Source organism: Homarus americanus, unplaced genomic scaffold (assembly GCF_018991925.1).
Source record: "Homarus americanus isolate GMGI-L3 unplaced genomic scaffold, GMGI_Hamer_2.0 scaffold34921, whole genome shotgun sequence".
NCBI classification, from domain to species: Eukaryota; Metazoa; Arthropoda; class Malacostraca; order Decapoda; family Nephropidae; genus Homarus; species Homarus americanus.
This window is the reverse complement of record NW_024741901.1, coordinates 17,267,525-17,287,392: the sequence shown is the minus strand read 5'-3', so window position 1 is coordinate 17,287,392 and position 19,868 is coordinate 17,267,525. Positions and strand designations below refer to the sequence as shown.

At 44.7% G+C, this 19,868-nt stretch overlaps 1 protein-coding gene across 1 annotated transcript in view; it reads left to right on the top strand.

The window, feature by feature from the left end:
- The window catches only part of LOC121876133 (mucin-2-like), a 35,967-nt gene extending 25,043 nt beyond the window's left edge, over positions 1–10,924 (top strand). The window contains exons 4-6 of the mRNA XM_042381070.1: positions 8,916–9,424; positions 10,335–10,474; positions 10,909–10,924. Coding sequence (XP_042237004.1) covers positions 8,916–9,424; positions 10,335–10,474; positions 10,909–10,924 — 665 coding nt within the window. The remainder of the gene's footprint in view (positions 1–8,915; positions 9,425–10,334; positions 10,475–10,908) is intronic.
- Positions 10,925–19,868: the final 8,944 nt, after the last annotated feature.

The following is a 19,868-nucleotide window of genomic DNA, read 5'->3' as shown; positions in this document are numbered from 1 at the left end:
CATTCTACACAAAGTTAGTTTTATTATTCGAAACACCTGTACCGAACCCTGTTACTAGCAGTACCCGCTTCCACCAACTGGCAGAACACAAATGCAATACTGTATTATTCCTGCCCTCGCTTTAACCACCTGCGTTCAGCTATCCGCCGCCGGTAATACATTAATACAACTCAGATGGTTCGTTTTCGCCACCCGAGGCACTTCTGTACTTCCGAGAGATTAATGTTAATCGAACGGCTGCCCATTACCGTCGACCCTCGCCTACGAGACTGGCCAGGGAGGGTCGACGTTACGAGGCAAACCTTCCCAACGCATGCAAATATATGAAGAGCACAAACACATTTCTGAGGTTTGTGTTTCTTATCAAGTCTAGGCTGTTATCTTGGCTCTTATGGTGTACTCTGACCACTGCAATCATCGGTGTTGCTGTTCTTGATGCGGTAGCCACACAGCAGCAACCCATGGTGGTGTAGTCCATTGTCTGTAGCCCATGGTGGTGTAGTCCATTGTCTGCAGCCCATGGTAAGTCTGGTGTTGTAGCTATTGTTACTGTAAACATTGGAATGGCAACTTATGGTACTGTAATTAATGGTGTTGCAACTTGAAACACATGGTACTACAATGCATGTCTACCATTCATGGCAATGCCACACACTATACTGCAATTTAAGGTGGTGTGAAATTCTCGGTACTGCAGACCCATAGTACGACAACTCATCTCTCTCTCTCTCTCTCTCTCTCATCCTTGACCACCGAAGGGTCAAGACGTACCTGGCGCTCCTCTCGGAGCAGCCAGGTCAACTGTTAAGTTGGCCCATACCAACCCCCTCCCCTGAACCCTCCTCCCCACCGGAATATCAACAAGTTCTCGCCAGAAGTTACAATTTCATTTAGGAAAGGAACGGAACCAGTGTTAAACCGAGGTAAACAGTGGTGAACAGTGCTTAAGTCAGTGAGAACAACTCAACAGTAACAGTCGCACCCAAGTTAACCTTCACACAGTGAGGTCCCAGGTACCCAGTGATAACGGCCCCCCGCGAGACCCAACAACAACCACCGATGTGTTAATCCGTCTACGATAGGAAGGCCTGGGACCAAACCTCACTCATATAACACCATCTGTGAGGGAATTACTACACCACATGTCCCTCATAAGACCATATGTGAGGGAATTACTACACCACGTCAAGTCCCTCATCACACCATCTGTGAGGGAATTACTACACCACGTGAGGTCCTTCATAACACCATCTGTGGGGGAATTACTACACCACGTCAGGCCCCTCATAACACCATCTGTGAGGGAATTACTACACCACGTGATGCCCCTCATAACACCATCTGTGAGGGAGTTACTACACCACGTGAGGCCCCTCATAACACCATCTGTGAGGTAATTACTACACCATGTGAGGTCCCTCATAACACCATCTGTGAGGTAATTACTACACGTGAGGTCCCTCATAACACCATCTGCGAGGGAATTACTACACCACGCCAGGTCCCTCATAACAACATCTGAGGGAACTACTACACCACGTGAGTTCCTCCTAACACCATCTGGGAGGGAGTTACTACACTACGAGTTTGCTGTTCAACACCTACATTAATATGTATGTTCACTTTATGTTCCTTTACCTTTCTCTAATGAAGGCTTTTGTTAAACCACCAATGTATGTAATAAGTCATTAATGTCCAATGTATATTTTCAGCCTTCGGGCTGCAGAATTTTTTCAATAAACCGTTAGTTATTATTATTATTATTAATATTACACACACACACACACACACACACACACACACACACACACACACACACACACACACACACTCACTTTCTCTTCAACACCATTAAGGGATTAACTCATTCAACCAACAGGATTTGCTGACCATATAATGAAAACAAATATTATTTATTGTGCGGCTTATTTGGTGAATCAAAAGGATTTTAGAGATGAGCTGCGAGGCAAAATAATACTAGGGTTAAGTGGTGTAACCCCGATGGATGTTCCGTTATAATTACTATACAACAAGAATTATTATATTAAATCCACGTGTTTTTTTCCTATAATATATAACTTTTCTTTTCAATACATTACAATTAATAATCTTAATACCACAATCTTTTTTATTCATTGCAACTTGAAATATGAAGTCACACACAGACGAATGTATACGTCTTCTGTTATTTTAAACTTGATATTTGAATTTTCAAAAGTGGCGCTCCTCCCGCCTTGCCCGGCCGTTAACTGCTGATTGGTCATATCCCATTAAGAGTAATTGCCTCATCATTATGGCCGTCGTTCATTGGCTAAACTCCCATTGTCCAGCCTCGGGTCATCAGGGCACTGTTATTCTCCTGTGTTGTGGATTTGCGCTTTTCAGGGTTTCTTTGTTTTTTTTAGGTCAGTGCTGTGTTGTGTGTGGGGGTGGGGGGGGGCTGGGGGGTATAGGGGTGGGGTGGGTGTAGGGGGTGGGGGTGTAGGGGTGTGTAGGGGTAAGGGGTAGGGGTGGGGTGGGGGTGGGGTGTGTGTGTGGGGTGGGTGTAGGGGTGGGTGTGGGGTGGGTAGGGGTGTAGGGGTGTGGTGGGGTGGGGTGGGTGGGGGTGTGGTGGGGTGTGTGGTGCTAAAGGGGGTGGGGTGGGTGTAGGGGTGGTGTTGGGGTGGAGGGTGGGTAGTGGTGTGAGGGAGGTGGGGTAGGTGTGGGTGGGGAAGGTGCCTGCTGTGTAATAAAACCTGCCCATAATCTATGCAGTACACACACACACACACACACACACACACACACACACAGTCAAGCTACATGCTGGATCAATGTGTAGGTGTAACGATTTACTGAATATCTTGAGTCTATACTATCTATATCCATCTACCCATCTATATATCTACTTATCTATTTGTCTGTAGATTTGTCTTAATAAATCTATCTATCTATCTATCTATCTATCTATCTATCCAGCCAGCCAGCCAGCCAGCCAGCCAGCCAGCCAGCCAGCCAGCCAGCCATCTCGTAACATTTACGTCTGGCACTAGTCATGGCACCTGGCCCTCAATGGCTCTCTGGGTTTCTAATCTCTCAACATGATGATGGAGCTTCAGTTCGAACCCATCCGAGCATGAGTCACCCAGTCAGTCTTGGTCATGTTGGATGTGTTCTTTGGTTATATTTATCCTCCTCCTCCTCCATCTTCTCTTCCTTCTTCTTCTATTTCTTCTTTTTCTTCTCCTCTTCCTCCTGCCCCATGTCCTTCTCCCTTCCCCTATCTCCTTCTTTGTTTCCCTCCATCCCCTAATTGTCTTCCTCCTCATCCTCCTCTTATTGCTCCTTCCTTTCCCTCCATCCCCTCCTCCTCCGTCCTGACTCTCTTCTCCCATTCCTCAATCTCTTCCTCTTCCCCTCACTTCCCGCCTCCTCCTTCCCCATCACTTCCCTCCTCCTCCCTTCCCTCTCTCTCCCCTCACCCACTCCTTCCATACCCTCACCCCCATCAGTACCTCTCACACACAGAGGGTCACGGGACTGCTAACTGTGATGAAAGTAACATTAAACACCGTAACAATAAATGGTAAGTAACCCAGTTAAGAAGACGTTACGTAATCGAGTGACAGCAAGACATTGAGGTGTAACACTAACTCCATGGCTGAGGGGGTGAGGGGAGGGGGTGATGGGGGCTGGGGTGGGGCTGGGGGTCAGGTGGTGGGTCAGGGGGTGGTGGGGATCAGGGGGTGGTGAAGAGTCAAGGGGTGGTGAGGGTGTCAGAGGGTGGTGGAGGGTGTCAGGGGATGGTGAGGGGATCAGGAGGTGGTGAGGGGGTCAGGATAGTGATACCCTTATGCAGAAGGAAAACCCATCCATTAGTAACCAATAATGCCCAGATAGAATACAAAAGCAGAGGCACCCTCCTGGGCCTGCATATACTGTATATCCACTCCACAACAGGTTACTCCCACCATGTCCACACCAGGAAGGAAAGGGCGAGAAGAGAGGTGAGAAAACTATATCGCTTTAAAGCGCTTCCTGAGAAAATAAAACTCCGCCTAGTGACATCATTTATCACACCGATTTTAACTTACCCAGCAATACCTCTTCATACTATGAGCACCACTCAAATATTAAAATTACAGATGGTCTAAAATGAAGCCCTAAGATTCGTCAAAGGTGAAAGATACCCCTTCACCAGAACCACAGCCGAGATACATAGAGACCTGAGAATAAAACCCACCAACCAGCAGCTGCACACCCTGGCCAGCAGAATCTGGCAAAAGATAGAACGATCAGAGCAAGAACTCCTTCAAAGACTCCCACCAGATAACGACAACAACCATACATGGTTCCCAAAAAGTTACCAAATCTCAAAAGGTCCATTACCACCCCCGATCTACACGGCCAGGCAATATATACATATTTTTTTTATTATTATTATTTATTGGGCATTCCCCTACATCTTTGTGCAAGGTGAAGCGCAGAAGCGTTTACAGCGCCCAACAGGGAAGCATGCTAAGTTCATGCTTGCCTTTATGTCTCATGAGTTAAGGGCTAAGAAGCCTGAAGAATCAAGGACATAGAAGCCTGAAGAGTCAATGGTTTTATGTCATCAAGTTATTGGAAGCTTCAACAACTTGTCCCTGAATACGAATTCGCAACTTTCGATTTACACCAGGTACCTACTTTACTGCTAGGTGAACAGGGACTAAAGGGGGCTGGGAAGTATGTCCAAACAACTTCCACCGGCCCGGGAATTGAACCCGTGACATCTCGCTTGCGAAGGTAAGAGCGGTACCAATAGACAACGAAATATGAAATAAGGCCCTTAAAACACCCATGTATGGGATAGGGTAGGATGTCTAGTGCCTGTACCGACAGACAAGAACTAACTCATGACACAACCCTAACACACTATTAGCTTAGCTAGGCGGCCAGCCCGCCCTCTCTTACCTCCTCCTAAATTTCTTCAATTTCCGAACTATAACTTCCTTCCCCCACCTCTAATCTTCTTTCACCCCTCCTTCCTCTACAAAAAAAAAGTGGTAAGGGGGTCAGGTGGTGGTGAGGTGGTCATGGGGTATTGAGGGGGTCATGGGGTTAGTGATGGGGGCAGGGGGGTAGTGAGGGCGTTAGGGGGTAGTGGGGTCAGTTGGGGTCAAGGGAGATCAAAGGGCTGGTAGTGGAAGGTAGTGGTGGCTGGCGGGGCGGGGCGAGAGGAGGGGGTATCAGTCACAAGCTGCCCCACATTTGCTGTTTATACATCATCGAGGTCTGTTCAGTACCACACGTGACCACCACCTCCCTCCTTCAGCTGCTCCCACACACACCTTGTTAACATCTGCAGGACACACCAAACTGTTACTACCTGGAACCAACATGCAGAGAGAACTGCGTTGTCTTGTCTACATGTGTCTGCCATACTAAACTACCGCTACTCTCCCCCCACCAGAAAACAGGTATACATCATGCTGAAATGTATGCGTATGTATATGTTAGGGTTTTTTTTATTGCGAAATTGGTCATTTTGCAAAATTTCCGGCATGTATATTGATAATTTTGCAAAATAATTTACAAACAGGCTAACCAAAGTAAAAAAAAAGAACAGGATCACTTAACTGTGTATCAATCTACACGAGCCATCCTAACCTAACCTTAACCTAACCTAACCTAACCTAACCTAACCTAACCTAACCTAACCTAACCTAACCTAACCTAACCTAACCATAAGGTTAGGTTAAGGTTAGGTTGTCTATCTGTAAGTTATTTCGCAAATTTACGGGCAAGTAAAATAACCGATTCCGCAAAAAAACGTAACAAACTGTAGATATGAGCCGGGCAGAAACTGAGGTACCCATATTTACCTGTTTATGTATGAGACAGGACAGTGGTGTATATCTTGTATACATGAATTCAGAATATGTCGGGTAAACGAGAGAGTATGGCATGTGAACATATTGGAGTACGTGATGTAAACACTAAAATCCGACACTGAAACACTCATTAATATTTATATGATTAACTACGACACATTGGTGGAAAATCTGCAACAGACTACTGATGTAACCATGATATGTTGCTAGAATAACCACGGCATCTGTAGGAATAAACACAACATACTGCTGAAATAACCACAACATGCTGCTGAAATAACCACAACATACTGTTGAAATAACCACAACATACTGCTGAAATAACCACGACATATTGCTGAAATAACCACAACATATTGCTGAAATAACCACAACATGCTGCTGAAATAACCACAACATGCTGCTGAAATAACCACAATATGCTGCTGAAATAAACACAACATACTGCTGAAATAACCACAACATACTACTGAAATAGCCTTAACATGCTGCTGAAATAACCACAACATGCTGCTGAAATAACCACAACATGCTGCTGAAATAAAGAACATACTACTGAAGTAACCACAACATATTGCTGATATACAACATACTGCTGAAATAACCGACATACTGCTGGAAATAACCGACATACTGAAATAACCACATATTGCTGAAATATACAACATACTAATGAAATAGCACAATATGCTGCTGAAACACAATATGCTGCTGAAATAAACCAACATACTGCTGAAATAACCACAACATACTGCTGAAATAATACGACATACTGCTGAAATAACCACGACATATTGCTGAAATAACCACAACTTATACTGCTGAAATAACCACGACATATTGCTGAAATAACCATATACTGCTGTATGACTGCTGAAATAACATGCTGCTGAAATAACGACATATTGCTGAAATAACCTCACATACTACTGAAATATACTGCTGAAATAACCACAATATTGCTGAAATAACCGACATACTGCTGAAATAACCGACATATTCTAATATACAACATACTGAAATAACCACGACATACTGCTGAAATAACACGACATACTGCTGAAATAACTACATTATTGCTGAAGTAACACAACATACTGAAATAACCACGACATACTGCTGAAATAACCACAACATACTACTGAAATAGCCACAATATACTGCTGGAAATAACCACAACATATTGCTGAAATAACCACAACATGCTGCTGAAATAATACAACATGCTGCTGAAATAACAATATGTGTGAAATAAACCATACTGCTGAAATAACCACAACATACTGTAGAATAATACATACTGCTGAAATAACAACATGCTGCTGAAATAACCACAACATGCTGGAAATAAGAACATACTGGAAGCTAACCACAACATATTGCTGATATAACCATAACAACTTCCTACAGAGATCCAGGACAAGTGAAGATGAAAACAGCAGATTATAGGCGTCGACTGGTGGTTAGGTTAGATTAACGAGGTTAGGTTAAGTTCGTAAGGTAAGGTTAGGTTAGGTTGGGTTAGGTTTAAGAAGTAGCATCAAACGGGCACTCAAGGGTACTTTATTAAATAATGTACTTTTCATCGAAACTCCTGTGCTAGCCATTAATCTAGTACCTACAGATGACAACATCAACACCGCATGCGGACGTCCCATCGCCCATCAATATCGCACCACCACCCACCAGCTAGTCACATCACCGCATGCGGACGTCACCTACCATTATCATAAAACCACATCCAGTTGGCCGCGCGGAGGCGTCAACAAGGACAACCGCCGGGCAGGATTAACGAGCTGTTGTAGAGGCAGGTGGTCTCGGAACACCTCCTCGGTCGCTATTGCCAGAACTATTCACACTCGCTGTCAGTGATTAGACAAGGGCAGTTAGGTGGCTCAGGACTCTGCAGTGGCCAGGAGGAAGAAGAACAGAAGGAGGAGGCAGAACAGCAAACAGAAGGAACAGCAGAAGCAGGAGGAGGAGGCAGGAACAGCAGAAGAAGGAGAGGAGGCAGGAACAGCAGAAGCAGGAAGAATGAGGATGAAGGAACAGCAGAAGCAGGAGGAGGCAGGAACAGCAGAAGCAGGAGGAGACAGGATCACAAAACAGGAAGAGGGAAAGAACATCAAACGGGAAGAAAGACAGCAGAAGAAGGAAGAGGAGGAGCAGCAGAAGAAGCAGGAAGAATGAGGATGAAGGAACAGCAGAAACAGGAGGAGGCAGAAACAGCAGAGACAGAATAGCAAACAGGAGGGAGGGAGGAACAGCAAAACAGGTAGGAGGAGGAGGCAGGAACAGCAGAAGGAGGAAGAGGAGGACATAGTAACAGCAAAAGCAGGAAATACAGAAGGAGGAGGAGGAGGAGGAAGAGGAGGAGGAGGAGGAGAAAAAAGAGCAAAGAAAGACCAACAACAGAACCACACGATTAGAGGAGACAACAGGAAAACGAACAGGTATATTATATGAGTACATTATTAACAGGATCTTGCCATACCTGACATAACACTCCAACACACAGGTTTACACCATGTTGACCTGACCTTAAGGAAACTTTAGAAAAATAAATAAACACGGATCAAAAAAAAAAAAAAAATCCAAATTTTAACCAGAAAAGTATCAAACTTCAATAACAAGAAAAAAAATCGCATGAAGAATAATTAATTTAGGAACAACTAATCAATATAAAAAACGGTAAAAAAAAAAAAACCCAAGCTGGAAACTTAATAACAAAACAAAAACATATCATAAACAATCAGGAGACGAAGACAATCAAAACAATCATCTCGTTAGTTCATCTCAATGTTCTTCAGTTTTTTTTCTTCTTCATCTAAAACCACACAAATTAAACTAGAAATTTACCTGAATTAATTTAACATAATCTGGATATATATTTTTTACCTATTTCACTTCACTCCCACACAATACATTTTCCTTTGTAATATTAACTTTATCAATTATTATTATCCCTCACATATTCCTTCGTTCCTTTATACATATTACATCAGTACTAAGAGAACACAACACGGTTGCTATGTTTATACTCACAACCCTCAACACCAGCCAACCCTCAACACAACCCGCAACACCAATTATCACACCAACCTGCCCTCAACACCAGCCCCACAGCCCTCAACACCATTGCAACCCTCAACACCAGCCCACAGCCCTCAACACCAGCCCACATCATCAACACCAGCCCAGCCCCTCAACACCAGCCCACAGCCCTCAACACCAGCCAACCCTCAACACCACCCACAGCCCTCAACACCAGCCCGCCCTCCAACACCAGCCCACAGCCCTCCCAACACCAGCCCACAGCCTCGCACAGCCCGGCCCCTCAACACCAGCCCACAGCCCTCAACACCAACCCCACAGCCCTCAACACAGCCCACAGCCCTCAACACCAGCCCACAGCCCTCCCAACACAGCCCACAGCCTCAACACCCAGCCTGCCCTCAGCACCAGCCCACAGCCTCACCACCAGCCACAGCCCTCCCAACACCAGCCCCAGCCCTCAACACCAGCCCACAGCCTCAACACAGCCACAGCCTCCTCCAGCACTCCCTCTGGTCATATCACAATTCCCTGATCCTGTTTTAATATCGTAGTATTTTTTTATTAATATTAAAGTTCATACTCTGAATATTTTTTCTCATTAGCATTTTTAATTTTGCTTCTGTGTAAACAGTAAAAAAAGTCCCCACACTGACATTTTTTGCCGCCACAACTAATCTTGACAAGTACCACCCAGTGAGGTTGTGTCCATAAATTAAGGTCGAGTCCGTAACAGTTTATGAGAGTTGGCCTGTTAATTTGAGGATGAGTCCGTAATAATTTGAGATGAGTCCGTAATAATTTGAGGTTGCGTCCGTAATAATTTGAGGTTGTGTCCGTAATAATTTGAGGATGAGTCCGTAATAATGAGGATGAGTCTGTAATAATTTGAGGTTGCGTCCGTAATAATTTGAGGTTGCGTCCGTAATAATTTGAGGTTGTGTCCGTAATAATTTAGGATGAGTCCGTAATAATTTGAGGATGAGTCCGTAATAATTTGAGGAGGAGTCCGTAATAATTTGAGGTTGCGTCCGTAATAATTTGAGTTGCGTCCGTAATAATTTAGGAGTTTGTCCTGTAATAATAGGATGAGTCCGTAATAATTTGAGATGAGTCCGTAATAATTTGAGGTTGTATCCGTAACTGTTTTGAGGTTGTGTCCGTAACAGTTTATTTCTCCAGTGATTGAGGTAATTAACTGGTGGATGGTGGGAGAAGGTGAGCGAATGCGACTAGATTTGGCTTGGTTAAGTTTGGTTTGACTAAGTTAGGTTAGTTTGCATTAACTTAGCGTTAGTGGTCAAATCTTACGTGGATTAAACTAAGAGGTTAGGTTAGTTGGATTAGCTTACTGTTAGTGGTCAAATCTTACGTGGATTAAACTAAGAGGAGCCTAATGTTCATGTGGTTCATATTTTTCACCAGTTTTCCTCCACTCCTCTTGGCACGGGAGCCACAATCAACGCTCTCCACATATTTGCTCTCAGTACACAATCAGATACTTTCTTCCTACACCTAAAAAATCCTTGGGCCGCTCAAGACTGTGTTCCCAACTTCTTTTCAGGGTAAGACTTAAGGCTGCTGTTTGGTGTATTAGCCTGCTGCTTCTTCTTCTTCATCATCATCATTTTCATCATCATTTTTTTTATATTTTCATTCTCATTTTCATCGTCATTTTCATCATCATCTTCCGTGTCCACAATGCCTCCCTGGAAGCCCTTTTTTTCTGATGTTTTTGTCTTTGAGGTGTTTCCAGAATCCATTCCTCTAAATTATCTTTCCAGCGTGGCTAATGAGGGTACTTCTTGAGTGACTCGTGGGGGGAACTTCTTCAGGTGACTCGTGGGGGGAACTTCTTCTAGAGTGACTCATGGGAACTTCTAGAATCTAGAGTGATTTGTAAGGAAAATTCTCCCTTTGTTTATCGATTTTTTAAAGACCTTTATCCTCTTACTTCTCAGTGACTTCTGCAAATTGATTTTATATTTTTCTATTAAAGGTTCATCTATTTCTGACCATATGGAACTTATTTTACTTTTTTGTATGTGGACACTCGTCTTTACTGCTGTCTGGCTGTCTATGTTTACGGGCAATAAGATCTTTGGCTCTCACCTGTCCATTGTCTGAGTCAACAGGGGATAACAGTGGTGCTATTGGTGGTTATTAAGACAACGGTAGCTATTGATTTTGCTGCAGCTGATATTGGCAACGGTGGTAGTGGTCTTACCATCAATAGTTATGGCGTCAGTGATGGTGGGAGTAGTATTAGTGGTTGTGGTGGTGATGGTGGTGGTGGTGGTGGTGGTGGTATTAGTGGTGGTGGTGGAAATAATGACTCCGATGGGACAGCGATGTTGTGTATGGTAATGCTGTACGAAACAATGTTCATCGCGCAAGAAAATATTGAGCCCTTTGGCGATAACTGAAACGTTATTATGAAAATGATGTGTCCATATTGCACACACACACACACACACACACACACACACACAAAAACAATACTATACACAATCTTCAACACAAGCAGCTAACATGCGACTCAATAAAACTTTGGAAAATAAAACACACCACGCAGGGAGCCACATGGCGAATAGGGCCACACAGGGAGCCACATGTGGGGTGAGCGTTGTCACACAGGAGGGCCACATGGGAGTGAGAGAGACACACACGGGGAAAGCATGGGGGTGAGCAGGGGCCCACAAGGGAGGACCACATGGGGGTGAGTGGGACAACACAAGGGACCACATAGGGGGGGTGAGCGGGCCACAAAAGAGCACAGGTGGTGAGGATACAAGGGACCATGGGGGTGGGTGGGGGCCACACAAGGGCACATGGGGGTGAGCAGGGTCCACACAAGGGACCACATAGGGGTGAGTGGGGCCACACAAGGAGCACATGGGGTGAGCAGGGCCACTCAGAGGGCCACATAGGGGGTGAGTGGGGCCTCAGGAGCACTGTGGGGGTGAGCGGGGCCACACAAGGGACCATAGGTGAGCAGGGCCCACAAGGGAGCACATGGGGGTGAGCGGCCACAAAAGGAGCACATGGGGGTGAGCAGGGCCATGAGGGGCCACATAGGGGTGGGTGGGGCCACAAGGGAGCACATGGGGGGTGAGCAGGGCCACTGAGGTCCATGGGGGTGAGGCAGGGCCACAGGGGAGCACATGGGGGTGAGCAGAGCCACAAAGGGACCACATAGGGGGTGAGTGGGGCCACACAAGGGAGCACGTGGGGGGTGAGCAGGGTCAAAGGGACCACATAGGGGGTGAGGTGGGGGCCACACAAAGGGAGCACATGGGGGGTGAGAGGGCCACACTAAGGGACATAGGGGTGGGGTGGGCCACTAAGGAGCACATGGGGTGAGCGGGGTCCACAGGGGCCCATAGGGGTGGCAGGGGTCACCAGGGGGCCACATAGGGGTGAGCAGGGGTCACTGAGAGCCACATGGGGGTGAGCGAGATCATACAGCGTTCTTATGTTAAATTTTCCTCATACTGGAGACACAATAACACATCTAGCTGGCGGGACTCGCTAAGTTCTAAAACTTCATCCAAATGGGTGTTAAAATTACTGCAGACTCTACCTTAACTATACATACGTTTGCCCCTTTACTGATATAAAGTCTTAGTTCAATTTCAAAGTCATTTTACCCTTTAACTGCATAACGTACAGCTTATGTATAAAGATCAGGTCCTCGAACCAAATCGACATCATCTTGGCCATCACTTTTGCGTCATAGCTTAAGATGTCAACCAGTTAAATGTGTTCTCAGGTATCAGATTAAACGGAGCTTAAATTCAACGTAAGTAGCATTGAGAATTCAGACTCCTAAATCTCCGGGTCTCTTAAGGGAAAAACACATACAAAAAATCAGGATGGGGATAAGGAGAGTGGTGGGGTCAGGGATGGGTGGTGGGAGTGGTGAAATGGGTGGTGGGAGTGGGGAAATGGGTGGTGGGAGTGGGGAGGTGGTGAATGTTAGGGAGGTGTTAGAGCCATCCAAATTGTCACCGTAGCTAAGGCTGACAGCATCCAGCTCGGAGACGATCCTAATACCACCATCTAGACATCGCTTCTGACAGGGCGGAAGTAGGACCTTCTGGTATGGGAGAGGGAGTGTTTTAATTTTTTTGTGTGGGGGGGGGTTCTTTAGGGGTTTTGAGATTTTATCAAATGAAATTTGGGCTAGGTTTGGTTTTCAGTAGTTTTGTTTTTGGGATTTGTTGTTTGGTGGGTATTTTCTGTCGAGAAAAAATGTACAATTGAACATTTATTAAGCAAGAATATTTAGATACAGGTAAGGAGAGAAGGGAGGAGGAGAGGGAGGGAAGAGGAGGAAGGGGGAAGAAGGGGAGAGAAGAGGAGGGAGGAAGGAGGAAGAAGGGGAGAGGAGGAGGGAAAGGAGAAGGGAGGAGGAAGGGAAGAGGTGAGAAGGAGGGAGGCAGAATTTCATGAAAAGGGTGAAGCAGTGGAGAGGAGGGCCCTTATGTGAGGGTTGGTCTGATAAAGGGTTGTTTATTAGAAATACAGTTTGGTGGACTGATGTCTGGTGGATGGGGCCGTCTGGTGGATGGGGCAGTCTGGTTGAAGGGCCGTCTGGTGAAAGGGCCGTCTGAAGGAAGGGCCGTCTGGTGGAAGGGCCGTCTTGTGGAAGGGACCGTCTGAAGGAAGAACCGTCTGGTGTAAAGAGACCGTCGGTGGAAGGTCCATCTGGTGGAATGGGCCGTCTCCTCGAACACGCCCATTCGTATGAAGAGACCTTTTAGTGAAGAGAGACAGTCTGGCGAATAGCTGGATGTCTGCTGGAAAGTACCATTGTCGGAGGAGTCAGTTGGGCCTGAACAGGTTTTAGCGTGGGGCAGGGGAGGACAGCGGCATTGTGGGGGGACCAATTGCCAAAAACAAGTGGTGCAGAGATGAAACTATCCTCCTACTACAAGTGAATGTTGGCGTCGCGGCGTGTTGGTCCGGTGGAGTGTTGTGAGGCGTGGGGAAGGAGAAAAGCTGTGGGATGTTTGATGGTATGTTTGTATGGGAGAGAGGGAGGAGGAGAGAGGCGGCATAATAGCGGATGTGAAGCAAGAGGTGTAGGAGGAACGAGGAAGTCCTGCTGTGTGTTTCAATGGTGGGGCCGTCGGCTACAATAACAGAGAGTGGCCCATGTTGTTGATGGATCTATGGTCGTCGTTAGTCATGACTTTTTTTCTCCCTTCTTTTCTTCGCTAACTGACGTCTTGGGTGTTATTTGATGGCTCTAACAACTGTAACACAGTTAAACGAAGATACAATGATTTTTTTCCTGTGACGACATCTGAAGGTATAGGATGGTGGGGATGTGTCGTCATAGTAGTAGTAGTACGTTAGTAGTAGCAGTCCATGTAGTAATAATATTACGCACAACAGGTCATCTCACATTCCACACATCCAACACATCTCATAATATTTGGGGTGTTTATCTACCAACTTTATTGCATTTCTCCTCCAATTTGGTAGGTAATCACCACAGTAACCAGAGCTAACTATAACAAGGCACTTTAAAAGGTTCAAGCAATTTTTCAAGTGTATCATGAACTCTTGACAACATAGATAAAGGCTGTACTGTACATCTAATGCTTGAGGAATATACTAATTAAATTAAATTATTAGATTTTAAATTAATATGAGAATGAAATGATTATATGTTTGTTGTTTGTCGTTCACAGTGAATGAATAAGTGGTATATAGGAAGAATATAATAATAATAATATTAATAATAATAATAATAATAATAATAATAATAATAATAATAATAATAATAATAATAATAATAATAATAATAATAATAATAATAATAATGATAATAATAATAATAATAATAATAATAATAATAATAATAATAATAATAATAATAATAATAATAATATTAATAATAAAAAATAATAAAAACCTATAAAAAACATTGTAATACCAGTGTATCAGGGGGTGGTGTGGGGTGGGGGGTGGTGTGGGGTGGGGGGTGTGGGGTGGGGGTGGTGTGGGGTGGGGGTTAGTCTACAGGTGAGACTTTAAATACAACTTGACAAAGAAATACCATGAAGGTGTGCTGTTGGCAGGTGAGCGGGAGTGTGGCGGCCTGGTGGCTGCCAACTGTTGACTCAGTTAGTTGTGAAGAATTAATTACCTGACTGTTAATAGTCATTTGCCTTGTATATCGGCCTCACTAAGGTATACATGTTTGAATTCCCCTGTTGCAGCAGAGAGAAATATACTCGTACAAACATGGAGAGTGTCAAGTCATTGGTGTCGCAGAAGGGGCTGAGTCAACCATCCACCCACGGCTACCTCCATACACCCATCCACACACCCATCACACAATGCCCTTCATCCACTCATCCTCTGATCTCTCAAACACCACAAACCATCAAACACCGCCCACCCTCCTGCTGAAGTCAAAAACAAAACACCTTCCAGCATCACCATCAACCCACCCAGTCACCCACAAAGCACAGCCAGTCAAGCACCCTATCTTTCATCAATGCAATCAACCACAAGTGTACTCTCCCACCCACACAAACTCACCCAAATACACCTCCACGCAGTCACCACCCACCCTCCCACACAGTCCCCCACCCTCACCCAGTCATCCACCTCCGCAGTCACCCACCCAGCCGCAGTCACCCACCTCCCACGCAGTCACCCACCTCCACGCAGTCACCACCCTCCCGCAGTCACCCCACCCTCCACGCAGTTACACACCCACGCAGTCACCCACCCTCCTACGCAGTCACCACCCTCCACGCAGTCACCCACGCAGTCACCCACCACGCAGTCACCCAGGCACCCACGCAGTTACACCCACGTTACCCACCTCCCACCAGTCACCCACGCAGTCACCCACCCACGCAGTCACCCAGGCACCCACGCAGTTACACACCCACGCAGTCACCCACCCAGTCCTACGCCAGTCTTACCCTCCACGATCACCCACCCACCAGTCACCAGGCACCCACGCAGTCACCTACACAGTCACCCACCCACCCACCATCACTCAGGCATCACTGCCATAACTCGTCTCTACCAGTGTCAACACGACTGTGCTGGGGGGACAAGTAGGGAGAGGAGATAAGGAGGAGAATAAGGGAGGAGGAGATAAGGAGGACAATAAGGAGGAGGTGAGAGTGATGAATCAGAAGTAGTGAGGTGAGTGAGGAATGAGTGATGAAGTGAGTGTGGTGATGGGTAAGAGGTGAGGTGATGAGGAGAGTGAGTGAGTGATGAAGGAAGGTGAGAGTGATGAGACAGGGTGAGAATGATGAGAGGGGGGTGAAATGAGGGAAGGGGTGAGAATGATGAGGGAGGGTGAGAATGATGGAGGGGGAGAGGTGAGTGCTGAGTGGAAGGGGGTGAGGGTGATGAGGGGAAGGGGTGATGGGGAAAGGTGGTGAAAGTGATGAGGGGGAGGGCGAGATGATGAGGAGGAAGGTGGTGAGAGTGATGAAGGGAGGCAGTGAAAGTGATGAATGTGAGAATGTGTGGTGAGAGTTGTGCAGGACACTGTGTACTTGCTGCAGCATAGTTCCAATAACAGGTTTATGTTGCTGCAGGGACCACGGCGCTGTATATATGTTTGTCTTGGTAATTATCATAAGCTATTTATAATAGTTATTATGGGAGGCGTATTACTGAAACAGGCGATTATTGTTATTATTATTATTTATTTATTATTATTATTATATTATTATTCGAACGCTCTCTTCTCGTTATTCCTATTTCGTCGTTATTATTGTCCAAATTTCAATACAGCTAATTTATATAATATATATTTCCCATAAATCATGACCGTATTATATAATTTCATCTAAACGAAGTCAAAGGAAAAACAAAACAATAAGAAACATGATCGCAATCTGCCAAACACACTCTCTCACTTCTGATACATTTTCTTTATTCAGAATAAATTTTCACATTGACTAAAATCTCTTTCAAATGTCCAGGGTATAATATCACACAAGGGCCGCCAATAATGGATTTCTCGTGTAACTTGCCTCAAATTCGACGTAGAATATGGGTAGTCTAGCGAAGAGTGGCGTCAGCTGTTGTGGCCCCTTCGTTCTCTCTGATGGCTGCAAGGTCACTATGGTTAAACTATCAAACCCTTCCACGGCCTATATTTTACTCTCCACCCTCTATTTAGTACATATTATTTATTTTTAAGTATGAAATTAATTATTAAAACAAAAAGTAATCTGTCTTTTATATTCCTTAATCACATGTTCTCTGTATCACGCAATTAACTGTCAATATCCCCCCACCAACACTGTAATATTCCCTGAACGTCACCATAGAAACGATAACATCAGAACGTACAGTCAGACCTGGTTTAAAATCATATCAGGACACCAAACATTATTTATTACGATACTTATTACATTTGGAGGGTGAATAATGTTAACAAATATACCACGGCCATAATAACTGAACCATGAGTCATAATGTTAGTTACTGAAAAGCAGGCGCGAGTCCGTGGCCAAGATTTAAGCAACCAAAAGTCACCTAAGAGTACCGTATCGTTCCATCTGGTTTAGTGTGTTGTAAGTGATGTGGATGACGTTTGGATAGCTAGTTTAGAGGTTAATTTAGGATGGGATAAGATAGGATAAGTCAGGCCGTTCCACATCCTCCCATAACCTCCTCCTTCAACAGCGGCCGACAAACCACCAAAACATGGCGACAAAAATATAACACACCTTCACCATTAATTCTCACACTGGAGCACCAAGTTATAAACAAGGTTCTTGCCTTTTGTGTCAGACGATGTGGCTGTGTTGAGGCGGGGGCAGGGGGTCGGAGGCCTGTGGGGTTGTGGTACTGTGGGGTCCTTCATGTTGTGGGACGGATTGTGTGTGTGTGTGTGTGTGTGTGTGTGTTACTCTCGCCTACTAACTTGACCATAACAAAGTCACTGTTTACTGTAATATCATTAGTTTACATATCACATCATGTAAACAAGAATGGTAGCAATATTAAATTAACCAACAAACAATTACGAATGTAAAGGAATTAGTCAGAAATATCAAACCAACAACTTTACGAGAAGGTACGAAATCGAGTACAAAAAATCCTTCAAAAGAATAAACAAGTTAACGATATCGCTGCAAAGTTAAGAAGATGTCTCCTCCTTGGTCTATGTATGGTTCAGTGAGTCCCTTACCCATCCTCTTTCACTCTGGCGAATGCAACCATGACATCTGATCATCTCCTTCAGCGCCGGCAATACAGAGGCGGATACTAAGGGGAGGAGGAAGTAAGTTGGATCGGAGGAGGGAGAGGGAAGGGGTTAGGGTGGCGGGGAGGAGATGTCAGGCCATGCTACGGCACAGTTTTAATGATCGACGTGACTGTGAAGCTTCGTCCTCAACATACGCGGGTGTCTGGGTACTGTAGGAGGAGACACAGGAGGTACAATATTGACCTTCGCATCCTTTCCGCCCACCTCCTCTCCTGTCGTCGTCATGTCTTCACTTTTCTTCTTCATTTCCTCAAGTTGTGTTTTCACCTCATGACCAGGAAACATTTGTAAGATTGGGAAAATATTTACTTTATTATTATTATTATTATCCATCCCTAATAAGTAACATTCCTGACTTGTTCTGACTCGGCTTGCAAGTAATACTAGATGGGACGGCCCCCAAACACCAGGTGTGGCCAACACGTGACTCACAACACACCTGTCATCAAGGCCAGGTGAACCAACAGGTGACTCAGGCGCCCCCACACACACACACACACACACACACGTCTTTGCTGTACGGACACTGACTGACGGACAAAGACCCAACTTTTATTGTATTCATCGGTACAGACAGACATTATAGTTCGGACTTGCTTCACCCGTCCCCCCCTCACCGCGCAGACACATACAGACATTCCGGAAGGTAAAGACAGGAACCAACAAAATGGTAGATATGTAAACAGAAAGACAGACTAATAGAATACTGGGATAGAGAGAAAACAATACGAAAATGTATCAAGTGGAGAAACTACGCTAATAACTATTGCAACAGGTGAATGGTGTTGGCAAAGGTTGTTAAGGGGTCAAACACCTACGGACTCAACTTGGCGGACTCCGCAAGCTTCAGGAAGATCTAAAAAAATTTCAAATGGTCTAAAATGGCAGTTATCCCCACCATCTTCCACCAAAAACACACAGCTCTATACACACATTCAATTAACCTCAACTAACCCTAACCTAACCTAACCTAACCTAAACACACAGCTCTATACACACATTCAATTAACAACCTAACCACAACCTAACCTAACTAACCTAACTAACCTAAACACAGCTCTATACACATTCAATTAACCTAACCTAACCTAACAACCCTACCTAACCCTAACCTAACCTAAACACACAGCTCTATACACACATTCAATTAACACAACCTAACCTAACCTAACTTAACTTAACTTCTCCTAACCACACAGCTCTATACACACATTCAATTAACATAACCTAACCTAACCCATCCATACCGTCTTGATATCAAACATCAGTTTCCGACAAAAAAAAAAAAATCATCTTGCGGAGCGTAACCCGGTATAAACGACCTAGCTGCTTATCATCAATAAGCGCAACACGGATATATGCAAATGTAGACACGGCAACAATTCATAGGAAAAAAAAAATTACTTGACTCCTTCACCCATCCTAAACGACGTTGTGTGGGACGATCATAAACACTCTAATGTTGCGTCTTAAAGTGTTTTGTACCTAATTTTAGGGATATTGTGCTTAATTTTAGGGATTTTGTACTTAATTTGAGGATTTTGTACTTAATTTTGGGATATTGTACTTAATTTGAGGTTTTGTACCCAATTTTAGGGATTTGTGTACTAAATTTTAGGGATTTTGTACTCAATTTTAGGGATTGCGTGCCTATTCAAATAATCCTACTTTATGTATTTATATCATCTGTA